The 25,989-nt window shown below is 41.2% G+C and overlaps 1 protein-coding gene across 8 annotated transcripts in view; it reads right to left on the bottom strand.

The window, feature by feature from the left end:
- ATF1 (activating transcription factor 1) overlaps positions 1 to 25,989 on the bottom strand; it is a 62,477-nt gene that overhangs the window by 19,933 nt on the left and 16,555 nt on the right. For 3 of the 8 annotated variants that reach the window (XM_045587980.1, XM_036456038.2, XM_036456036.2), the window contains exons 3-4: positions 9,788 to 9,907; positions 7,492 to 7,592 (exon numbers count right to left, since the gene is read on the bottom strand). In XM_045587980.1, coding sequence (XP_045443936.1) covers positions 7,492 to 7,592; positions 9,788 to 9,907 — 221 coding nt within the window. Of the gene's footprint in view, positions 1 to 7,491; positions 7,599 to 9,787; positions 9,908 to 11,527; positions 11,639 to 25,989 lie in introns of those variants that run through there. The other 5 variants (XM_036456040.2, XM_036456041.2, XM_036456042.2 and 2 more) reach the window with 3 other exon arrangements.

The following is a 25,989-nucleotide window of genomic DNA, read 5'->3' as shown; positions in this document are numbered from 1 at the left end:
GCTGGTTGCTATTTTTATTCTTTGTGCCTGTGTTTCTTTCTATTTCTTCTTTTTTACAACAGTCCCTTTAGCATTTTTTGCAGTGCTGGTTTGGTGGTAATACACTCCTTTAGCCCTTTCTTTTTTCCTGCAAAACTCTTCATTTCACCTTCTATTTTGAATGATAGCTATGCTGGATGGTCTTGGATTCAGTCCCTTGCTCTTCAATTACTTTATATACTTCACGCTACTCTCTTCTAGCCTGAAGTGTTTCTATTGTATTGAGAAAGCTGCTGACAATCAAATAGGAATTCTCTTGCAGATAACTGTCTCTCTCTTACAGTCTTTTTTAAAAAATATATTTTATTGATTTTGTACAGAGAGGAAGGGAGAGAGATAGAGAGTTAGAAACATCGATGAGAGAGAGTCATCGATCAGTTGCCTCCTGCACACCCCCCACTGGGGATATGCCCGCAACCAAGGTACATGCCCTTGACCGGAATCGAACCCGGGACCTTTCAGTCCCCAAGCTGACGCTCTATCCATTGAGCCAAACCGGTCTCGGCATCTCTTACAGTCTTTAAGATACTTTGTCTTTAATGTTTGCCATTTTATTTTTCCTTTTAAAAAACTGATTTCAGAGAGAGTAAGGGAGAGAAAAATAGAAACATCCGTGATAAGATTATTATTTTTTAATATTTAATTGATTTTTTACAGAGAGGAAGGTAGAGGGATAGAGTTAGAAACATCAATGAGAGAGAGACATCAGCTGCCTCCTGCACACCCCCTACTGGGGATGTGCCCGCAACCAATGTACATGCCCTTGACAGGGATCGAACCTGGGACCTTTCAGTCCACAGGCTGATGCTCTATCCACTGAGCCAAACCAGTTTCGGCAAGAATTATTGATTAGCTGCCTCCTGCACATTACCCACTGGGAATTGATACCCACAACCCAGGCATGTGCCTTGACCTAGAATTGAATCCTGATCACTATTAACCAATGAATGAGTCACACCAATGGGGCTTTAATGTTTGCCATTTTAATTATGTGTGTTGGTGTGGGTCTTTTTGGGTTTATCTTGATTGGGACTCGTTTCCTGGACTTGTATGATTTTTCCCTTCACCAGGTTAAGGAAGTTTTTTGTCACTATTTCTGAACTTCCAGACTACTAAAATAGAGAACCTTGCTCAGATTCTTCTTCTGGCACATCTAATGATGTGGATGTTGTTAGGTTTCATGTTAATAATTTTTCCAACTGTCGTTCTGAACATTTTTTTCTTCTACCTTGTCTTCTAATTGGCTAATTTGGACCTCAGCTTCTTCTAGTCTACTGTTCATTCCTTCCATAACAGTCTTTATATCAGCATTTTTCAACCGCTGTTCCGCGGCACACTAGAGATGTTGCCTGGTGTGCCGTAGGTGCAGACAAGACAAGAATTTTATAATTTTTCACTATTTTGTTTACTTAATATTTCATAATAAAGTAATTATAAAATACTTTCTTTGTGTTTATTTGATTCCTATTCAAGAGAATTACTTTATATATAGTCAATATAGGCACAGAGTTAAATTTTTTAACATTTTCTAATGGTGGTGTGCCTCGTGATTTTTTTCATGAAACAAGTGTGCCTTTGCCCAAAAAAGGTTGAAAAACACTGCTTTATATCATCTATGTCATTATTCACTTATGCTTGTTGTTCTCACTAAGTTGTTTGTGTTTATGCACTCTTATAACCTTTCCTTTGAATTCTTTACTTGACAAATTGTTTGACTTCATTTCACTTGGTTCCTTTTTTGGCATTTCCTCCCTTTCTTTCATTTGGGGGTTGTACTTTATCTCCCCATTTTCGTAGTCTGGTAGATCAGGAAGGGACACTCCACTGCTCAAGAGGGCCAGGCAAGTCAGGCAATCTGTTATCCAAGGTGGCTCCACAGGTGGAGGGGGCGGGCAGCCTGGCTCTCAGCCTGATGCAGGGGTGGGTTGAGCGAGCACTCTGATGATGGAGGAGGTGGGGCAGGTGCTCTGCTGGTCGAAGGGGCAGGCCCAGAGGACTGGGCTGTGTTGGCATAGGAAGCAGGACAGACTTCTCCGGGGGCCAAACCAATCAGGATTCTGGTTTGCTACAACCCTCCCTTGGGTCTGGGGGCACTGGGTCCCAGCAATGGGGCTGTGGGTGCATGTATGTGGCCTAGGAGTGCTAGGACATGGCCGCTTCCCTGCCAAGCCTCCAAAAAGGTCTGCTCGCCAATCTCAAGTAGAGAGCAGCTCCTGCAGTTCCCACACTGACTAGCAGATGCCAGCCCACACACTCACACTTGCCTGCAGCCATGCTGGTCTTATTGGTCTGTTCTTGATAAGATTGTGAAAAGTTGTTCTTTACCTTTTAAGCAATCTGCCTAGTAAGCAAAAGATTCTGAGTTTAACAAAATGCCTTTAGCAGGTCTTTACTTTCAAATTTCTTTATTGACTAAGGTATTACATGTGTCCTCATCTCCCCTTACCCCTTCCAAGCTCCCCCCCCACATCATGCCCCTCACCCCCCTATTGTTTGTATCCATTGGTTAGGCTTATATGCATGCATACAAGTATTTTGGTTGATTACTTTTTTAAAAATGGAGTGTTCTCTATGAAAAGAATTAAGGTTTTTTAAAAAATGTTATTGCCCTAGCTGGTTTAGCCTAGTGGATAGAGCATTGGCCTGTGGACTGAAGGGTCCTGGATTTGATTCCAGTCAAGGGCACATGCCTGGGTTGCAGGTTTGATCCTCAGTAGGGGATGTGCAGGAGGCAGCTGATCAATGATTCTCTCTCATCACTGATATTTCTATCTTTCTCCCTCTCTGAAATCAATAGAAATATGTTAAAAATAAATAAAATAAAATGTTATTTTCTATATTTTGCCTCTGAAGTCTTTTGTCACTCTGGTTAAGCAGACAAGTATTGTTTCACAGTGATCTACGATCCTATTTAATCAAGTGTTATAAAACATTTTGAGCCCTGACTGGTATTGCGCAGGGTGAGAGCATAAGCCCGTACACTGAAAGGTTGCAGGTTAAACCCCCTGTCTAGTTGGAGCACATGTAGGAGGCAGCCAATTAATGTTTGTCTCTCTTCCTTCTACTCTCTCTAAAAATCAATGGAAAAAATATCCTTAGGTGAGGATTAACCAAAAATAAATAATAAATAAATGAATAAATAAATAAATAAATAAAATTTTAAAAATCATTTTAATAACTTTAATAAACTTCTCAAAAATAAATTATCTAAATGAAGTCTTATTGATCTTGAACAATCTTTGGGATTTTTCAGAGTCCCTGTTGCATCTCAAAAAATGTGTTCTTTCCTTTGTGAGAGAAATGTTAAAATAATTAAACTTATTTGACATGTTAAATTATATGGTAACATTGTCAAATAACAGTTGATATTAAACTTCTTTAGGTTATATTTGTATTAAATTCCTGAAATTGATATGTCCTCTTATTATGTCATCAATCATAATTGTATATCACAGAAATAATGAATGTTCGATGAAATCTTTAACCAAGATCATTTTTAAGTGTTTTGCCATTTATAATAACTGTTTTAACTCTGAAGTTTTTGCAAAAGTGCTCCATCTTCAAGGAGATTCATGGAAAAGACCGACAAGTACAGGTTTCTGATAACTAAGATCAATCAATTTGCCTTCACATGAGAGGCAAGAATGAACCTTTCAAGTGCTTATCCAGCCTCACATGTGTCATGGATGGTAGGCCCAAGATCTGTTCCTGATGTGAAATAGGCACTATGTTAATGTTCACATGTGATGACTCTTGCAGACTTTGTTGGGATATCTGTGAGAGAGGATGGGCAATGAACCTGCAAAAATTTCAAGGCTCAGGCCCCACTGTGTAGCTTCTGGGAGTTGTTTGGTTGGGAAAGATGTGCATTGTCCCAGGAACTGTTATTGACACCCTATTCAACTCCTAAGAACTACAATAGAAAGAGACACAGCCTTTGTAGGAGTTTGGAGACTTGAGGCCTTTTATTCCTACCTGGGACGGTGCTTCTCTCTCCCCTGGTCTGGTGAAGAAAAGGCTCACATGGGATTGGGAATCAAAGTAGCAAGCAACGTTAGAAGGTGAAAATACTAGCGAAGCCCTAACCGGTTTGGCTCAGTGGACAGAGCGTCGGTCTGCGGACTCAAGGGTCCCAGATTCGATTCTGGTCAAAGGCATGTACCAGTAGGGGGTGTGCAGGAGGCAGCTGATTGATGTTTCTCTCCCATCGATGTTTCTAACTCTCTATCCCTTCCCCTTCCTCTCTGTAAAAAATCAATAAAATATATTTTTTAAAAATACTAGCTTACCTGTGTATCTCTCAAGCAAGGCGACCCTATGAGTTAGATGTGTCTGTGACTCTGAAGAATACAGGTTTGAGCACTGTGGTAGAGACAACAGAAGGTGAGAGTATCCCTAGGATATTGGTCCCAGCTCTGGAAATGGGCAGAAACCCAATACACCCCTATGGATCAACAGCTCCTAGCAGTGATCACAGCTTTCCTCCAGACAGAGCCTCTCACAAAGCAACAAATCATGGTAAGCACTTCCTTTCCTATCTACAGGTGGGTTTCGAGAATACTTTCCTCTCACCTCTGCCATGGCTCAAACCTCCACTGTGAGTGGCACACCCATTTGCAGCAGAGGAGCACTGTGCCTGCAAGCCCTAATTCTCTAGAAATGTGGGTGTTACTATAGAATATATAGACCCTCCAAATGCTCCCATCCCTGTACCTGTGGTGGCCCGAGGCCTGTAGAGAGGGAACGAGGGGAATTCCTGCTGACACCTGGTCTACAATGCCTTTAACAGGAACAAACTGCAGCAGTCACAAGCTGAGCTCAGAGCAGTTTGGCTGGTGATCACTCATCAGTAACTCAGTTCAGACCCCTACATAAACTTTCAAGAGCTCTGTGCCGCATCTACTGCAAGCATGAAGACCATTCTCAGCAGGCTGTGGACATCACTCTGAAGGGATGCAGTTATTGTGAAGGGCCTCAGAGGCACCCAGCAGAGGGACTTCAACCACATCGATGCAGAGCTCAGTCTCCTCGGAAAGAAAAAGAGGCTCCAGGTTGACAAATGGTGGGAAAATAGAAAGGAACTGGCCACAGTTCTCACAGAACATGATCAAGGATGTTACAACTGGGCTTCCGATACATGATGAGGTCTGCACGCTCACTTTCCCATCAACATCGTTATTCATGAGAATGGCTGTCTTGTCGAAATTAGAAACCTTGGGGGCGAAAAATACATCTGTAGAGTTTGGATGAGGTCAGGCGTTGCTTGTTCAGTATCTGTAGCCCAGAAAGATGAGTTGATTTTTTGAAGGAAATGACACTGAACTTGTATCAAATTCAGCTGCTTTGTGCAAGCCACATCAGTTAAAAACAAGGATATCAGAAAATTTTTGGATGGTATCTATGTTTCTGGAAAAGGAACAGTTCAGCAGGCTGATGAATAAGATCTAAGTTGTCCAGCTATAGAAACACTGAGATGCCGAATGATTTGTCACACTTATTTGTGAAACTATAAAGGTAATATAATAAAAGCCTCGTATTGGGAAAAAAAAAAAAAATCTTTCAAGATTCTGGTGAGTAGGTTAAAGATCTACTCATTGTGTAGCCACTTAAGAAAAGCCTCTTGCCAAAACCGGTTTGGCTCAGTGGTAGAGCTTCGGTCTGTGGACTGAAAGGTCCCAGGTTCGATTCCGGTAAGGGGCATGTTCGTTGGTTGCGGGCACATCCCCGGTAGGGGGTGTGCAGGAGGCAGTTGGTCGATGTTTCTCTCTCATCGACATTTCTAGCTCTCTATCTCTCTCCCTTCCTCTCTGTAAAAAATCAATAAAATATAAAAAAAAGAAAAAAGAAAGAAAAGCCTCTTAAGTTCCCTTGCTTATTAAACCTCCCACCCACCTGCTACTGTGGAGTGGTCTGCCTCTTTCTTTGGTCTCCCTTTGCCCTCTGTATCCAAGGTTGAATGTGCAAACCAACAGACCATTCCTGTCTCACATGGTTTTGCCTCGTAACAAGGTTCTAAGTAAGCTGATTCCAGTTTATCTTTTTTTTTTTTTTAATAAACCTCTGCTTACTCCCTGCCCCTTAAATTTCCAGTTTTCAGAACAGGCCAATCTCTTTCTTATCACACAACCTACCTTTGATTACACTTCTCTCAGCCTAAAAACCTCTTTTCCCACCTTGTATCTTACAAAATTTATCAGATTGGTGGTGATTTAAAAGACATCTTTTATGAAGCATTTCCCACTCATTTCACCAGGCAGGAATGACTACACCATACATGTAGTTCTCTCATAACATCAAACATCTTACTGCAGCCTGGAGGGGCTCAGTGGCTGAGTGTCGACCTATGCACCAGGAAGTCACTGGGTTTCAGGCTTGATCCCCAGTAAGGGGCATGCAGGAGGCAGCCAATCGATGTTGATGTTTCTATCACTGATGTTTCTCTCTCTAGAAAAAGCAATATTAACAAAAATCTCACTGCATCTGTTTCTGTTTCAAACACAGGGTTTCACCCTGTCTCCTGTACCTCCTACCCATCACTAGTCATTAGTTCTGTCAGTTCTACCACAAATTGTCTCAAATACACCCACTCCTAAACTATCCCACTTCCCATGTGAAATCACCCATATTATTTCAACAGCCTTCTGTCAGTTAGTTGTACTACTTTCACTTTTCTATTCATTCAACAATTACTGATATTAATCTTGTATTGTCACTTTGCTAGGCCTTGGATCAGAAAAAATATTACATGGGCCATGCCTTAAATAAACTGGATTTCTTGCCTGGCCAGGGTAGCTCAGTGGTTGAGCACTGACTGCTGACTGATGAACCAGGAGATCACAGTTCAATTCCTGACTGGGGCATAGCTCGGGTTGGGGGCTCGATCGATCCCCAGAAGGGGCTTGCAGTGGAGCCAAACAATGATTCTCTCTCATTATTGATGCTTCTAACTCTCCACCTCCTCTCTCTGAAATTAATAAGTACTGTAACAGAGGGTCAGTAGAAGGGTGCCACAGAAGAAAGACTTAACCTAAAGTCTCGGGGTATGGGGAGAGTTGGAGAGAAGGTAATTAGATCAGAGAAGGCTTCCAGGAGAAGTGGGGACTCACGTATATGAAGAAGCTATGCAGAATGTAGAACCATGTGTTTCAGCAAAGGGACACATAAGAACAAAGGCCCAGAGTTAGGAACTGAGAATTCCTAAAATCTCTAGTCCTTCTTCCATATTGCTATTAAAGTTAACTCTCTAAAGGTAAATGTGGAAATCTAATACTTTGTCAAAATATAGGTCTAAATTCTTCTTTAGCTCAGCAACTTGGGCCCTTAATAATCTGGCTCCAATCTGCTTTAATAATCCTCTTCTTGTACACACACATGCTCCCTGTTTTTCACACAGCACCATTTGAAATCACTTGGTATTACTGCACGCGCATGGTTTGATACGAAAGGACTCACCTATAAGATGGGCGTCTGGCTAGGATCCCGTGGGCTTTCTGTGAGGAGCCGATGCTATCAGATGAGTCCTGAGATTCTTCACTTTCTGATAAAGACGATACCTAAAAAACAGAACTAGTTTTACTATGATGAACAATGCAGGTGGAAAAGAATTTAATTTTTACTTTTAGAAACAGTGATTTGTCTCCTGGTACTCAAATTTACTTGTCAATTAATCTAAGGTCTAAAAGAAAGAAACAAAAGGAAATGGAAAAGGAGAACGTTTATTTCAAGAAGCCAAACTAATTAAGGGAACATACAGTACAACTAGCTCAGAACTAAGAAGAATGTCTATCCCAAAATAAAGCAATATTATTTTACTAGAGTTGTAAAGACCGATCTCTTATCTCCACTCTATTTCTATACTGTTGCACATTACTCAAAGGTGTTTTTTTAAACATGCTCTCTGACTTGGATTTTGGACAAGTTAATTTTGAAATACTATTAAATATCCAACTAATATCTCACTATTAGATAATGACATTGAGGAGATTGTTGAATGTGCAAAAACCTGTGAGTCAGGGAACAAACATGAGCTACATATAAATTTGGAAGTCACAACTCTTAAGATAGTCCTTAAAGCCATTAAAACTGGATAAACTCAATCATGGAAAAATATAGAGAAGAGGACTAAGAACAAAATCCAAGAATATTAACGGGAAGAAGGGGAGGAACCAGCAAATGAAACAGAACAAGCCATCAGTGAGGTAGTAGAAAGACTCAGTGAGGGAGATGTCCTTGGAAAAGTGGAGAAAACAGTGAACAGAGGAGGAAACAAAGATCAACCATGTCAAATTTTGCTAACAAGTGAAATAAAACAAGGACTGAAAACAGACCATTAGATTTAGCAAGGTGGAGGTCACTGGCAAGGGCAGGTATAAACATGTGCTACTTAAAAAAATCTAGTGAGTTAGTAATACATGTAAAGCACTTAGTGCATGGTACAGAGCAAGCACACATTAAAGTAACTAGGATTAGTAACAAATCCTTTAAAACGATGTCAACAAATTTTAACTTACGTAGTATCTCCAATTAAGAAAAGTTTGTTTCAATTTTTAAAATGTATTAAATTTCCCAACACTTGTCCAAATTTGCATCATTGCATCTCATTTCACCTTCATTTAAAAAATAACCCAAACAGGCTAGAAAAGACATAACAAATTTACTATCTATAGAAAGTCTTCCCTAATTATTTAGACTTAGATCTTAACTTTTCAGGAAGCTTGTTTTACATGTTATAATAGTTAAATACAAGTTCTAGTGTACAACTACTTATTTATATCTTACATTGAATCTTATTTTTTTGATAGAAAAGAACTGGTCACAACTTATAAGAACTAATAAGAGTAACAAATAGTAATAATGTAATGATTAGATTAAGAAAAATCTCACTTATTTGTTTCCTTAAGCATCCTGGCTATACCATTTCTAATCTAAACCTTTAACTGTTTTCACTGTCCCTAAGTTTACTCCAAAGCGTCCCACTGAACTCAAGGAAGAAAATAATTTCTAAGACTAAGATTAAATATTTCTCTTTAATGACAGCACTAGCAAGTATGAGTAAAACCTCCACACAAAAACTCAAAAATCCAATCAGAAGCCACCTCTCATGTATAAAAACAACATAAAAATGCAGCTCTAGAGCTGACAACATTGGCAGACACCATATATTCAGAAGGGAAAATGAGCATTTCTTCTAGGACAACTGCTTCTAAAAATGAGAGATGTCCAAAGGTATTATGGGATTCACAGGAGCCAGAAGATAAAATAGGAAGAAAGAATAGGAGCCCAGGATGGCTCTTTTCTTGCAGGCATTAATATGAAGGTAGATGTAAATAAGAACTTTCCTCTATTAAGAGAGAACTTTCTTTTATCTGACCTCCATAAAGCATAAAGTAGGTGCTTTCTTACATTATAAGGTGAGTGCTAATATTAACACTTTTGCTTCAGAATTCTCATTTTTGTGAAGGATAGATACCACTACTGAGATTTTTTAAAAAATGTGCTTTCCCTTAAGAAATTAATTTCCTTAAGTTCTAAGCAATAATTTCCTCAAAAATTATCTTCTATTTTCACCAAATAGTAAATACATGAAACTAGAAATTCTTAAACTTTTCTATTTGCTTCATTTGTTTGTCTAATTTCCTTGACTTTATATCTTGTTTTATAATATAGTAGCTACACAACTTCAATGTGTCTGAAGACTCAGGGTATAAAAGTCCCCTCTCTCAACCACTAAGTCTTTGAATTTCTGTACCGTTTGCACGTGTGGTGGGTGAATTACAGAAGACTGAGCTGTCTGGATGACCCCCTGAACCTGTACTTGCTCTCCAGGAAGAGGTACAATTGTCACTGGCGCAGATCCTCTTAGTGACATCTAAGAACAAATAAAAATTAAATTAACAAAATATATTGTACCTATGCACATAAGATAGCTGAGTTCTTAACATGGGAAAACACATTGAGAGCTTATTATATTTAACCACACCTATTAACAGAACATTAGGTATCTTCTATGGGCCCGAGACTGCACTAGGGGGTTAAGAGTACAAACTAATTACAACAAACAGAATAAGAATTATAAGAGGAAAAAGAAAGAGTCCTGTAGTGTGGGAGCAAAGAAAATGTGTACTTCAGCTGGGTTTTGAAGGATAAACAATTCCCTGAAGGTGTGTATGGTAGTGGTAGAGATCATGAGAAGGTATTTTGGACAGAGGAATTGACTGTGCAAAAAACACGAGAGGTTCTTTAGAATTTGTTATACTGAAAAGCTCTGTTTGAAAACCAAGAGTCAAAAAGTGAGAGAAATACCAACTTTGGGCAATGTCTTTAAAGAAAAATAAGATTGCCGAAACCGGTTTGGCTCAGTGGTGAGCATCGGTCTGTAGACTAAGAGTCCGGGTTCGATTCCGGTCAAGGGCATGTACATTGGTTGTGGGCACATCCCCGGTACGGGGTGTGCAAGAGGCAGCTGGTCGATGTTTCTCTCTCATTGACGTTTCTAGCTCTCTATCTCTCTCCCTTCCTTCTCTCTGTAAAATATCAATAAAATATATTAAAAAAAATAAAAATAAAAAAATAAAGAAAAATAAGATTATTATAAGTAAATGAAACATGAGATAATTTATTTCTGGGGAAATTAAATGAGGTTTCGTGAAAATACAATAAAATGCTAAATCAAAAAAAAAAAAAAAGCTCACCCATCATCTCAAGGCTTTCCTGGACAGATTCCTCTTTCAAGAAGCTTTCTCAGATATTAACAAAGATCTCTCACCTTCCTCTGGACTACTCTGGTCCATACCATTCATCTTGAACTTAAATCACAAAAAACCAAGCTGCTTCTTAGATCCTGAAAGTCACCTTCCTGACTGCTCTCCCATTTGTATCAGGTCCCCAAACTCTGCCTTACTCTTTCATTAAAGGCCCTTTCCCCCTACTCAAGATCGGATTAAATTCCAGTCTATCATCACCCCAAAATGCCCAATCATGAAATTCTGAATATAAAATTTTCAGCTACTGAGAAATGCAAGTTCTCAGCACAAAGGAATCAATCCTACCCCCACCCCCAACACAAGCATTAAGACATGACCAAATTCTAGCACAATGTCTATCAGCTCAAGGTCATGTCCCTAGGATGATAAACAGCCCCCTTAAAATGCATGGCCAAGAAAGTTCAATGCTGCAAAAGAATTTACTGTTTGTTTTAGCCAAAACCTGACTATAGGCCCCTGACCTCATTTTTCTTAGGCCATTTACTTTAGAATAAACTTGCAGTTATAAATCCTTTCTCTGATCCTTAAGAGAAAATCCTTCTACAACCCAGAACTTTCTTTCTCAAGGATTTTGGAACAATCCCTTGAAATGTAATCACCAGGAAGGATAGGCCCTTGTCTCCCAGTCTCTGTGGGAGGATAGGAGTCCGATTTTGATAAGCATCACAATGACCAACTTCCCTACCTAACACCTGGCATACCCCAGTGTTTAAAAAGGCTCCCACCTTTTGATTCAGCAAAGTTGAGCTCAATTTATGCTGGAGTCTTTCTTCCCTACTACACTAGTCTGAATGAAATCCATCTTGCTGTCTTTAACAAATGTCCAGCTTTGTTTCTCTTTGACAGTACTCCATAGGGGGCTACAGAAACCAAAGGGTAAAAATAAACAGAATTCACAAATCTTAAGAGTCCAGATCTAAAAACAAAGTAAAACAAAGAAAAAGAACAGAGAGTCCCCTTACATTTCAGACTCTAACTGAAGCCACTCACACAATGGGGAGAACCTTAATGGGATTAATTTATATTTCTAAAAGAATAAAAGCAATAATTTCTCCAGGTTCTGGCAATCTTAGTGATATTTGTACAGACTATGCGTCTGGCAGGTAGAAGGTGGGAGAAAAGAATCTTAGCTTGCACTTATCCTTCCCCATTACCACTGTTCTAACCTCAAAAATACAAAATGCTCATTATTCAGGCTCCCAAAGCCTCGTGTCTTCCTACCCTCACTCTCAAAGTTGATCTAAATCCCGACATTTCTCTCAGAGGAGCACAAAACACAGATGACTGCCTCCACTCATCACTTATCAGCACTAACCAAGCTTTCTGCAATGATGAAATGTTCTATGTCTGAACTATCCAATGGATGTCAATAGCGAGTGAGGACTCATATGTGAGTATCAAGCATTTTAAATGTAGCTAGTGTGACTGAGGGACTGATTTTTAATATTCTTTAATTAAAAATTTATTTTTCTAGAGGGAGGTTTTGAGGGAGAGAGAACATAGATATAGATAGGTAGACAGACAGACAGTTGGTTCCCTCCTCTACATGCCAACATGAATCTGCAACCTTTTGGTGTACGGGACGAAACTCCAACCAACTGAGCCACACTGGCCAGGGGTAATTTTATTTAATTTTAAGTAATCTAAATTAAAATTGAAATGTCCCAGAGTACAGGAGAAACCAAGATGGCGGCATAGGGTAAACACCCAAATGCAGCCTACCACAACAAATTTGAATTTAGAACTGGAAAACATGGGAGGTATTGCCCTGAAGCACCAGACGGCTGGCTGAGAGGAGGCTCTGCCATCTGGGAAGGAGAGAGAAGGCACACTGAACCTCAGGAACTGTGAAGGTACGGAGAACGGTGCGCACAAAAAGGCGCTGGCTTACTCCCGGCGCGGAGAGGGAGGGCCGGACCGAGATTGCTGCTGGCTTACTCCCAGTGCGCAGAGAGGGCGGGACCAGCTGAGTTTGCTACTGGCTCACCTCCCGGAGCGCAGAGAGGACGGACAGCTAATGTGCCGCTGGCTTTCTTGTTCGAGAGGAAAACAGAATCACCCTATTGCTCTGATAAGACGGCCTCAGACAGGGAGAGGCCAGACTGTCAGGCAGCGGACAGAGATCTCTAGGAGGTGTGTGAAGCCAGAGGCCATTACTGTGGGACTTGGGGAGGAGCCTAAGGGAAAACAAAGCTTGTCTGCACCAACCCAAGACTCTGCCCCATCCAAGCTGAGCACAGAAGCTCTCCCAGAGGCTGGCTTTCTCAAAGGAGGGATTGACCAGAATCCAAAGCTTGTCTGAGCCTTTACCAAAGAGGTGCACGCGACTGCAACCAATCTTCTGAAACTCACCTCAAACAGGACTTTTCTAAAGCGAGACTGACAGGGAACCAAAGATTGTCTGCGCCACCCAGAGACTCCGCCCTATCCAAGCGGAGTATAGAAGCCCTCCTAGCTGAGACACTGCTGATCCTCAAAGCCAATTGGCTTGGAGATCAACGCTTCCCAGTGATACCAACAATAAGCAAGGCTTAACACCAAGACTGCACACACAGCCCACAAAGGGCTACACCAAGACTGTCCACTGCAGGTAACTGGGAAGGCTGTAATTCTGGGCTCTACCAGAACACCTAGCACACAAAACTATTCCATCAAATCAGGGAAACAACTAAAATGCAGACAAGAGTCAGGACACAAAGGAAGAAGTTGGAGGAAAAGAAAAGATTGGACATTGAGTTCAAAACTACAGTTATAAGGTTATTCAAGAATATCCTAAAAAAGGCCGATAAAATAAATGAGACCTATGAGGATATGAAAAGGGAGCAACTAGAAATAATAAGGGATCAACTAGAAACGAAGGAAACATTGTCTGAAATAAAAAATATTACACTGAGCCCTAAAATCAGACTGGACAATCGCAAGAATCAAGACAAAGATTTAGAACACAAAGAGCCAGAGGACACTCCTCCACAGAAGCAAGAAGGTTAAGAGAATCCAGGAAGTTGAATATAGTGTAAGAAACCTCTGGGACAATTTCAAGCAAACCAACATCAGAATTATGGGGATCCCAGAAGAAGAGAGAGAGCAACATACTGAAAGAATACTGGAAGAAATAGTGACAGAAAACTTCCCCCACCTGGGGAAAGAAATAGACTTACAAGTCCAGGAAGCCCACAAAACCCCAAACAAAAGGAATCCAAAGAGGACCACACATCATAATTAAAGGAGTCTTTATATTGAAGAGATACAATTTATCAAAATGTTGAAGGCTGAAATGATGTTATCTAGGATTTGCTTCAATATAAATCCAGTTGGTTGGGACAGGGGGCAGGGGGAAAAAGAAGCCACGAGTTTCATCAAATTGCTGAAACTGAGTGATGGGAACCATAATGGTTCAACTTAGTAATCTCTTCTTCTGAATATATCTGAAATTTTCCATAATAAGTATTTTGATAAGTACCCAGCACAAGAGTGAACTCAGCATGGTTGGTTCTGTCCTGTCTGGCTCGAGTCCAGTGCTCTTTCCAAGACATCTATTTTATCTCTCTCTTTTGATGCCAGTCAAGTTTTTCAACCTCTCACTCTGTATGTTCTCAGTTTGCTTCCCACACAACAAATATATTTGTTTTGCATTTTCATTTCAAGAAAAAAGGCATAGACTATTTTGATATTTGGAATAATGATTATTAACTCCTATAGTACCCACTGTGACAAACCCTTAAGCCCAGAGTATCTGCTCAGTTCTTAATGTATTAGAGCCATTATTTCAAAATACAAATGAAAAATAAACTGAACCAAGTCTTTACATCTTTTACTTTATTTAAGGTAAAGATAACTTAACAATAATTTTGTGGGTTTTTTTCATAGTCAAGTCTATGCTGTTTCTGCCCCAAAACGTCAGTCTTCCTAGGTCACAAAAGATTCAAATGAGCCCTGTCGGGTGGCTCAGTTGCTTGAAGCATCGTCTCCAAATGGTTTTGGGTTCAATTTCTGCCCAGGGCACATATCTAGGTTATACGTTCAATCCCCAGTCAGGGGACATAAGGAAGGTAACTGATGGAATGTTTCTCTCTCACATTGATGTTTCTCTTCCTCTCTCTCTCAAATTAATAAACATATCCTTGTATGAGGATTAAAAAAAGAAAAAAGATTCAAATGATCCTTAGAAAGCCATGAATTACACATAATAAACCCTTAAAATATACTGTAGTAAAGAATTTACACTCGCCCTAGCTGGTGTGGCTCAATGGATAGGACATAGGCTTGCAGACTGAAGGATCCCAGGCTTGATTCCAGTCAAGGTCACATGCCCAGGTTGCTGGCTTGACCCCTTGTAGAGGTTGTGCAGGAGGCAGCTGATCAGTGATTCTCATCATTGATGTTATAATCTCTCTCTCCCTTTCTCTCTAAAATAAAAAAATAAAAATTCACACTCAACAGCATGCTCTTAGGAGAATCACAAAACCCTATTATCTTTTATACTCAAGCATCACTTCCTTAACAAGGCTGTCTTATTCCCAACAGGTCAAATTCCCTATTACAGTCTTTCATACTATCCTATGTATTCTATGCATAATCCTTTGTACACTTCTGAGTTAATTTCGCATCTTGGTGAATATCTAGCCTATGTCCTGTCTCCTCCACTAACAGCAAGGGCCATGAATGAGGAACTTGCCTCTTTTTGTCCACACTGTATTCTCAGCTTGGTTGTTATCCCAACTGGCACATTAGATCCTAAATAAAGCATTGTTTAGTGAATTAATGAAATATCTCCTAATTTTGGACATTATAATTTAGTGAAGTTATTCCTTTCACTTATTCTGGGTATATCTTTGACTTTTTAAAATTGAATTCTGTATTTTCTCACTTCAGTCCATTTGATCAATTTTCTTATTTCCAGCCAACCAACAATAAGGGATAAGGCGCAGGAGATAATGCCAACCTTCCCAGATTCCTCAGGCCAGCATGACCAGGGAGAAATGTTTTTTTTCTAAGTTTTAGTAAGGCCATTCTCATTGTTGACAATCCATCTTGTTTCAGCCAATTTTCCAACTATGACTTCAACATAATAAAATAGAAATATTCATCCACCTTTCATTACCTAAAGAGACCTGGAATACCACCAATGATAGGGAAGGTATACTATATTTTGAGAACTAGTAGAATACTGGAGTGGGGATAGATTAGATAAGCAAATCTAGGCACTATTATCTTTTGAATATGAGGACTAAGATTCTGGATTAAACAGATAATAAAACTCAATAAATGTTGCCTACTGGCCAGGTGCTATGACAGACCTTCAAGATAAAAACACAGCCGAAACCGGTTGGCTCAATGGATAGAGCGTCGGCTTGGGGACTGAAAGGTCCCGGGTTCGAAGGTCAGGGGCATGTGCCTTGGTTGCGGGCATATCCCCAGTGGGGGGGGTGCAAGAGGCGGCTGATCGATGACTCTCTCTCATCGATGTTTCTAACTCTCTATCTCTCTCCCTTCCTCTCTGTACAAAATCAATAAAATATATTAAAAAAAAAAAAGATAAAAACACAAACCAAAAACCCAGATAATAACCATAGTTACTGCCTTCTGAGCCAATCACAAAGGTACCAATTAAAGACTTTTAAATATACTGTTTCTGTACACACATCTTAACATATGGTATTTATTTGTTCTTTTTTTTTCTTTTTTTAAATATATTTTATTGATTTTTTACAGAAAGGAAGGGAGAGAGATAGTTAGAAACATCGATGAGAGTCATCGATCAGCTGCCTCTTGCACACCCCGTACTGGGGCTATGCCCGCAACCAAGCTACATACCCTTGACTGGAATCGAATCCAGGACCCTTCAGTCCCCAAGATGACGTTCTATCCATTAAGCCAAACCAGTTTCGGCTGTTCTTAAAAACCTGTCTGAAAAGCAAAATTCCACACCAAACAAATCTGGGGTGGGTGTGTGTGTGTGTGTGTGTGTGTGTGTGCACGCGCATGTGTGTGGAGGAGGAATATGTATGGCAAAAATAAAAGAATAAAATCGTGTAGTTTGCTATCATATAGGAAAAAAATGTTGGGAAGAGAGAAACAGGGAGAGGGTGGGACAAAAAGGAGACATTTTGTTACATCCTTCTGAGTGTTTCTGTGAATATTCTGAGCAGAGGCACTGACAACTTCTGTTCTGGACTATCTTTTCAAGAATGTTGATAAGACATAGTGAACAGCTTTAGGTGACAAATTAGATTTCCCTTCAAGGTAAAGGGCAGATTTGTTTGCTGTCCAGAATAATAAAAGTAAGTCTTCCTTGTGGATAAAAGTTGGACAGGCTTGCTAACAGCTCTCTTTAAAAGTTTGGTGTCTCCTAAGCTTGGAGTCCCACTCAGCAATGATACAAACCCACTGCAAATACAGCATCCACCTGAGCCACTCTGCATTACCCCATGGAACTTGGCAGGAAAGGGGAACAGAGCAAACACGAAGCTCATGCTGTTTGCTGTGCCACAAGTTTTAAAGTCCTTTTTCTCTGAACCAGGATTCTCATGGCTTCTGCCAGCATCCATGAGAGGCAATCTAGCTTATTAGCTTGCAGGCAGGGTCAAGTCTCAGACACTTCACATTTCTTGACACGTCTCTGCCTTGTGCTTCACTTATATTCTAAAGACTCTATTCTAAATTACCAGGTCAAAATCTGAATCTGAGATAGAGCAAAAACAAGTAAAGTAAACAGAATCACCTATCAAGGCAGACCTGAGTTTCCCTCTCTCCCTCTCTCTCCCCCTCCCTAAAGGCCAGGGTTTTCTCCAGATAAAGACAGGAGACCCCTATTAAACTGGAACTTCCAAAGGGCCACACACTCAGGGTAAGGTAACAAAAGGAAAGTTGTGTGCAGAAGGGAAGGATTGAAGAAGATGTAACTAGCTCTCCAGCAGATTTACAGCCCGAGTTAACATTACTATGGTCCAAAACACAAAAGCCTCAAACCCTGAAAATAGTTCCCAGGTGCGAGGCGACAGGAGTCTTCTGGGAGAAAGGCACTCTCATCCTTGGCCACGAAGAATTCCCTTTCAATATTTCAAGATTAATGGACAATAAAGTCACAAAAGGCACCCTGAGCATGAAGCCAAAATAGACAGAATCAGACCCTAGTGACTTTAGATATCGACATCATTAAACAGATTATAAAACAACTAGAGGCTTGGTGCATGAATTTTTTGCACAGGTTTGGGGGAGGTACCTCAGCCCGGCCTGCATCCTCTCGCAATCCAGGATCCCTTGGGGATGTCAGGCCTAAACCAGCAACCAGACATCCCTCTCACAATCCAGGACACTGCATGCACCAGTGACCATACTTTTCATACAGGTAAAAGGCATCTTGCTGCTGTATGGGCAGCTACATGTTTTTGCCCTGATTATAAAAAGTAGTACATAACATGATCCTCTGAGGCAATAGTACCATTTCCCCCATCTTATGGGTGGAAAAACTGAAGCAGAGAGAAGTTAAGCAATTGGCTTTGTCACACAGTTATAAGTGTCAGAATCAGGGATGACCACAAAATGTGCAAGTCAGAGTCCATGCATGTTATCACTATATCATCCTGTTTTTTCAGTGGTAGAGTAGCCTTGCCAGGTTTTATTTTTAAGTCTAAGAGACTGTTCCCAATATATAGGGTAGGGTCCCTAGGACTGGCCAGAGATCAGGGCCCTCTATGGGGTGACTGGTGGGTGAGGCAACTGAGGGCTCCTGCTGGCACCCACCTTGGCTGGCGGGCTGGTACCACCCACTGGCCGGACTCACCCTCTGCCTCCAGTCTATTTAAAAATATATATATATATATATACTGAAACCCTGGCTGGAGTGGCTCACTTGGTTGAACATTGTCCCATGCACAGAGAGGTGGCTTGTTCGATTTCCAGTCAGACCACATACCCAGGTTGTGATTCAATCCCCAGCAGACGGTAGACGATCAATGTTTCCCTCTCATTGATGTCTCTCTCCCTCCCTCTCTCTTCAAAATAAATTAAAAGAGTAAATCCCATTGCATGGGAGAACATATTTGCTATCGTTATCTCCGATAAGGGTTTAATCTCCAACATTTACAGGGAACTCATACAACTTAACAAAAGAAAGATAAATAATCCAACCAAAAAATGGGCAAAGGATCTAAATAGACACTTTTCAGAAGAGGACATTCGGAAAACCAAAAGACATGAAAACATGCTCAAAGTCACTAATCATCCGAGAGATACAAATCAAAATAATGAGGTACCACCTCACACCTGTCAGAATGGCTATCATTAACAAATCAACAAACGACAAGTGCTGGAGAGGATGCAGAGAAAAGGAACCTGTTAATGGGAATGCAGAATGGTGCAGCTACTGTGGAGAGCATTATGGAGTTTCCTCAAAAAACTAAAAATGGAACTGCCATTTGACCCACTAGAAGGAATACCACTTCTAAGAATATATCCTAAGAAAACAGAAACATTAATCAGAAAGGATATATATACCCCTATGTAAATAGCAGCACAATTTACAATAGATTTGGAAACAGCCTAAGTGCCCATCAGTAGATGAGTGGATTAGAAAACTATGGTACATCTATTATACAAAATGGAATACTATGCTACTATAAAAAAGAAGGAATTCTTACCATTTGCAGCAACATGGATGGAACTGGAGAGCATTATGATAAGTGAAATAAGCCAGGCAATGAAAGAAAAATTCCATATGATCTCACTCATTTATGGATAATAAAGAACATTATAACCTGACTAGAAACCCAATGCACGAAGATTTGTGCAGAAATGGGCCTTCCTTTCCCTTGCTGCTGCTACCGCCTTTCCGCTCGCTCTAGCCCGAGCCACCTCTTTCTGCTCTGGCCCCACCTTCCCACACTGCCCAGAGGCCCTGAGCAGCTGGGGCAGTGTGAAATGCCTGTGTCATCACCATGGCAAAGATGCAAGCGTCCCACACACACCCCTCGCCATTCTGCATATGCAAATTAACTCACCATATTTGTTGGGTTAATTTTGCATACTCACCCCTGATTGGCTGTCAATTTTCATATTTCTCTTTTATTGAACAAATTGACAAAGGTACTGTCAATTTGCATATTTCTCTTTTATTGAACAAAAAGATATAGCCAGAGGCAGAGAAGCATTGAACAGACTGTCAAATTACAGTAGGAAGGCGGGGGGTGGGGGGTGGGGAGGAGAAGAGAAAGGCCGAAGGTAAGGGAACAACCAAAGGACTTGTATGCATGCATGTAAGCATAATCAATGGATTGGGGGGGGGGCAATGTTAAAATATGTACACAGATAATAATTTAAAACATGTAAAAAAAAAAATGGATGTAAGACACTGGGGAGGTGAGTTGAGGGCATGTGCCAAGGGGTGGGGAGGCTGGAGGACAGTCAATGGGGGGTAAAAAGGAGATATATGTACTTCTACTTGTAATACTTTAAACAATAAAAATTAAAAATTAAAGACAATGTAGAAAATAGTTAATATCAGACTTAATGATAAAAGAATGAAAGCTTTAAAATTAGAAAAAAAGAAATGATATCCATTCTTACAACTCTATTCAACAGAGTTCTGGCCAGTGCAATAAGACAAGAAAAAGAAATAAGATGCATACAGGTTGGAAAAGACAAAATAAAACTATCTCTATCTTCTGGTGACATGTCAGTCTATATAGAAAATCCCATAAAATAGTAAAAAATTTTAAAAATATAAATAAATCATCACTTCTAGAATAAGTTAGTTCATCAATGTTGCAAAGTACAAGATCAATAAACAAAAATCAATTGCTTTTCTAAATACTAACAGCAGCCCTAGCCAGTTTGGCTCAATGGATAGAACGTCGGCCTGCCGATAGAAAGGTCCTGGGTTCGATTCCCGTCAAGGGCACATGCCCAGGTTGTGGGCTTGATCCCCAGTAGGGGGCATGCAGGAGGCAGCCAATCAATGATTCTCTTTCATCACTGATGTTTCTATCTCCCTCTCCCTCTCTCTCTGAAATCAATAAAAATATATTTTTAAAAATATACTAACAACAAATAAAGTCCAAAAACAATAAAATATAATCCTATATAATAAAAGGCTAATATGCAAATTGTCCCCTTCACCGAGAGTTCTAAGAGGAGTTTGACCAGAGAGTGGAGCTGGCTGGCCAACCACCTGTGGCCCCTCCCCTGACTGGCAACCCTACACTGATCAGAAGTGGGGCCGGCCCACCAACCGCCCAAGGCCCCTCCCCTGACTGGCAACCCTATACTGATCAGAAGTGGGGCCGGCCCACCAACCGCCCACGGCCCCTTCCCCCTGGCTGGGCTGGCCCCAATCAGGACAAGCTGGACAGACCCACCTGTGTACCGGGTCTCTAGTTTACAATAGATTCTAAGAAAATATGCAGCCCTAGCCAGTTTGGCTCAAGTGGATAGTGTCATCCTGCAGACTGAAGGATCCTAGGCTCAATTCCAGACAGGGGCATGTATCTCAGTTGCAGGCTCCAGAGCAAGTGGAGGCAACCAATCGATGTTTCTCTAACATTGATATTTCTCTGTCTTTCCCTCTCTCTTCTACACTCTCTAAAAATCAATGAATAAATACCCTCAGGTGAGGATTTTTTTTTTTTTAATGATGTTGAAAAACAAATTATAAATTAAAAAAAGAAAATATGCAATACTTTCATGCACCAGTGGGGTCCTTGTGCCTGGCCTGCACCCTCTCACAATCTGGGACCCCTCGGGGGATGTCCACTGCTGGCTCAGTGGATAGAGCGTCAGCCTGCGGACCAAAAGGTCCCAGGTTCGATTCTGGTCAAGGGCACATGCTCGGGTTGCGGGCTCCATCCCAGGAGGCAGCGTGCAGGAGGCAACCAATAAATGATTTCCTCTAGAGGTCCTATTGCACAAAATTCGTGCAAGAGTAGGCCTTCCCAACCCCAGCTGCCTTGGCCCTCGCAGCCCCAGCTTCATCCGAAAGGTCATCCAGGACATCTGGAAGGTCGTTCTGCTGTTCAGTTCAAAACCCACAGTCCAATGCCACCTGCAGCTCCTACCTACCACTCCTGCTCATCCTGGCCCCAATGTGCCTGCCTCGGGCATGCACCCAATCGGTCCCGACTGGGAGAGGCTCCTGGTGCTCGCCAGCCATGAGCCCTGTCTGGCACCCTCCCAAGGGGAGTAGCCCATGGACTTGGGCTGAAATCTGCTCTCCAACATCCCCTGAGGGTCCTGGATTGCAAGAGGGCATAGGCCAGGCTGAGGGACTACAATGTGCATGATTGGGCCAGGGAAGAACTGAGGGAAGGTTCTAGGGCATATTTGGCCTATCTCATTCAGTCCCTATCAGCTGAACCACAGCAGCAAGTTACTTACTGGTAGGAGCATCTACCCCCTGGTGGTCAGTACACGACATAGTGACTGGTCAAATGTCTGCCCCATGGTGGTCAGTGCACGTCATAGTGAGCAGTTAAGCAGCCTTAGCATATCATTAGCAATATTATGCTTTGACTGGTCATCCGGTTATTCTGTTGTTCGGTCTATTTGCATATTACACTTTTATTATTTAGGATTATTATTTACAATGTTTCTATCTCTCTCCCTCTTCCTACCTAAAATCAATAAAAATATTTTTAAAAATTAACTTAAAATTGCCCTAGCTGGTTTGGCTTAGTGGATAGAGTGTCAGCCTGCAGACTCAAGGGTCCCAGGTTTGATTCCATTCAAGGGCATGTATCTTTTTTTTTTTTAAAACAACTTATTTTATTGGTTGTGTGATCTCTAAAATGGGAATGATAAAAACAGGTATGGAGGTTGATATGCGGGTTGAAGACATTAAAACATGTAAAATGCTTGGAAATGCACCCGGCACACAATAGACACTCAATAAATGTTAGCTGATTTTTGCTATCATTGTCACCTGGTTCAAGTATACAAATTCACCTACAATATGAGAATTACTGGAAGTTATGAGCTGGATAAGACATTCAAGTTCATCAAGTCTGAAGCCCTTAATTTCCAGATGATGAACAAGTCTAAATAAGTTAAGTGACTCAGTCAATGTTCCAGAGTTACTAAGTAACAAAATCACGATTCAAACCAGGCCTGATTGCATCCATTGTTGTGTCCACAAAGGAAGACTGCCTCTCAATCTACAAACACTTTGTAATTAAATTAAATTAAATTTAGTAAGAATTGAGTCTCTCCCCTTCACGTTCTTGCCATAATTGAGCCTTAGCTCTTCACTGATGAACACTGCCTCCCTTATGCTCTCTCCTGACTTCTCTACCATGATCCTATGGACAGGGTGGGTGTTTCCTTTGCTCTTCATTGCTACTCTCAGAACACTGTCCATTCAAATTCTTTCCAGAAAACTCTAAAATTTGAGACTCATAGCAGCAGACCGTGTGGTGTCATGTGCCCTCATTTCCTTAAGACTTTAGTACCTACTCACTCTATTCTCTCCAATACTACTACTCTTGATACAATTTAATTTCAATAGGCAACTTCCATGCCCAAGCCTGTTTTTTATTCCTCTTCTACAAAGCCCAGTCTTCCACCCTCCCCAACTACTCACTACCTTATCAGGGTTTTTAAACAGACCTTTTTCAAATGTCTGTTTAGAAACAAATCTTCCATGTGCAGGAATATCTTGCTCAATGCAAAGCATTTAGCATTTTCTTCCCCTGTTCGTGAAATGCCAGTGGCAACCCATCTCCACCCCCAATTTCTGGACATCTCAATGAGGGACCATACCATTCCAGTTGAGAACCACTTACTTAAACCTTGTCATTATCAATAAATGTACCTCTCCATAATCTCAAATTCAAATATCCCTCTCTCAGTACCTCTTACTTCCAAATCACTACCTCTACTATTGGACTCTTTTAAAAAATATATATATTTTATTGATTTTTTACAGAGAGAGGAAGGGAGAGGGATAGAGAGAAACATCGATAAGAGAGAATCATCGATCAGCTACCTCTTGCACACCCCCTACTGAGGATGTGCCTGCAACCAATGTACATGCCCTTGACCGGAATCGTACCTAGGTCCTTTCAGTCCGCAGGACAATGCTCTATCCACTGAGCCAAACCGGTTTCGACTACTATTGGACTCTTAATAATTCTTAGGCTCCATAGGAACCTATAATCCATTGAGCCTACCATCTTCCCTGCTCTTGACCTATCAAATCCCCACTTCCTTCCTTATACAGCTTAAAATCCACAGTCTAGTATTATATCTCATACACCTCCAATATTCTTGTCTTTTCCTGCTTCACTGTAGTTCCTTGGCCAAGCAACAATCCTGCTAACTCAACTACTCTATGCAAATACCTGAATCTGAGCTTAATCCCTTTAAATTTGTGGAAGGAAGGGGCCACATGCTAACCTGACAAGCTCAGGGGAGACCTGCATGGCAGTCTTGCAAACTCAGAGATCTAAAGTAACCACAAAGGATGGTCTGAAATTAAACTTTAACTAAAAGCAGTTATGGTGGGTAGTTATATCCTAGGCTGGTATCTTCACTGACAAAGTCAACCTTTACCTTAACTGAGTTTATCTCTTTTTGCATCTAAGATAACATACCCTTTGAAATGTCTGGGTAACTTATAACTTCCCCTTTTCTGGACTCCCTTGGGGCACAACCTAATGTGCCCCAGGCTCCAAGACAGATACCACAAATTCCTTCATGCACCCACCTAAGTACTATAATTTTACTTTTTAAAAAAATATATATTTTATTGATTTTTTACAGAGGAAGGGAGAGGGATAGAGAACTAGAAACATCGATGAAAGAGAAACACCGACCAGCTGCCCCTGCACACCCCTTACCGGGGATGTGCCCGCAACCAATGTGCATGCCCCAGACCGGAATGGAACCTGGGACCTTTCAGTCCGCAGACCGACGCTCAATCCACTGAGCCAAACCGGCTTCGGCTATCATTTTACTTTTTATCCAACCCCAGGGGCTTCCCAGCTTTGCTTTCTCCCACCTCTCTAGTCTACCATCTCTCTGAAATCAACAAAACCGTATTTTCTAAAAATTCTCTCTCTCTACCTCCTAGTGGAAACCAGAAATCACCCCCATAAGTTTAAATACCACTTATATATACACAACTCCTAAATTTATATTTCTAGTCTGGACCTCTCCCCTGGTCTTTGTGTAATCCTCTCCCCTTGAGTTGTGGGAGGGTCCTGTGACTTCTAACCAACAGAACAAGGCAAAGATGATGGGATGCCATTCCCATGATTATGTTATGTTTTATGGCAAAGGAATGGGATATCATTACCTTGATTATGTTATATTACATGACTGTCTTGCTAGCACTCTCTGCTAGCAGGCTACCAGACTCATAGAGAGAGAGAGAGCAGGGTGACAGCTGAGAGGAGGGGGAAAGGGGGAAGCAGGGAATGTGGAGTTATTGAACAACAAAGGGGAAAAAAGAACTCAGGAAAAGGGACAACAGAGTGGTGATTGTGCAGGGGCAGAGGGGAGTGAGAGAAGGTTAATGGCGGATAAATGATAATGGGGAAAAATAATATATATACACTAGTGGCCCAGTACATGAAATTTGTGCATATTAAAAAGGAATTAGAAATATTTTAATATTGCTATTTGCTCTTTCTCTTTTATAGCAATGTCAGAATTGAAAGAAAATTAATAAAATGTGTAAGAAAATCTCCCTCCTGTCAGAGTCTGGGGTGTGCCACGGGACCCAGAAATCAAGCCCCACCCCCATCAAGCCCCACAGGGTGGTGGGCATGGCCTCAGGTCCCCCAGCCTGGCACCAGGAGGGGAAGGTGAAGCCTCAGGTCCCCCAACCAGGCACTGAGTGGGGGGTACAGCCTCAGATCCTCCATCAAGACACACTGGGCTGGCTTCAGGTTCCTGGCCCCACCTCCCCACTCCGTCCCCGCACGAGGGCGTGATGACTATTTGCATATTAGCTCTTTATTATATAGGATTTTTTGAAGCAGGAGCCTGGCCAGTGTGTTCAATGGTTAGAGTATTAGCCAGAGGACTGGGTCCAGGGCATATACCTCAGTTGCAGCCCCGGTAGGGGTGCACATGTGGGAGGCAATTAATTAGATGTATCTCACATCAATATCTGTCTGTCTGTCCCCAAACCTTCCACCCTCCCTTCCACTCTCTCTAGAAATCAATGGAAAATATATCCTCAGGTGAGGAT

This window comes from Pipistrellus kuhlii, unplaced genomic scaffold, assembly GCF_014108245.1.
Source record: "Pipistrellus kuhlii isolate mPipKuh1 unplaced genomic scaffold, mPipKuh1.p scaffold_m20_p_3, whole genome shotgun sequence".
Lineage (NCBI taxonomy): Eukaryota > Metazoa > Chordata > Mammalia > Chiroptera > Vespertilionidae > Pipistrellus > Pipistrellus kuhlii.
Note: the sequence above shows the minus strand (reverse complement) of the source record. Positions and strands in the feature narration are given on the sequence as shown.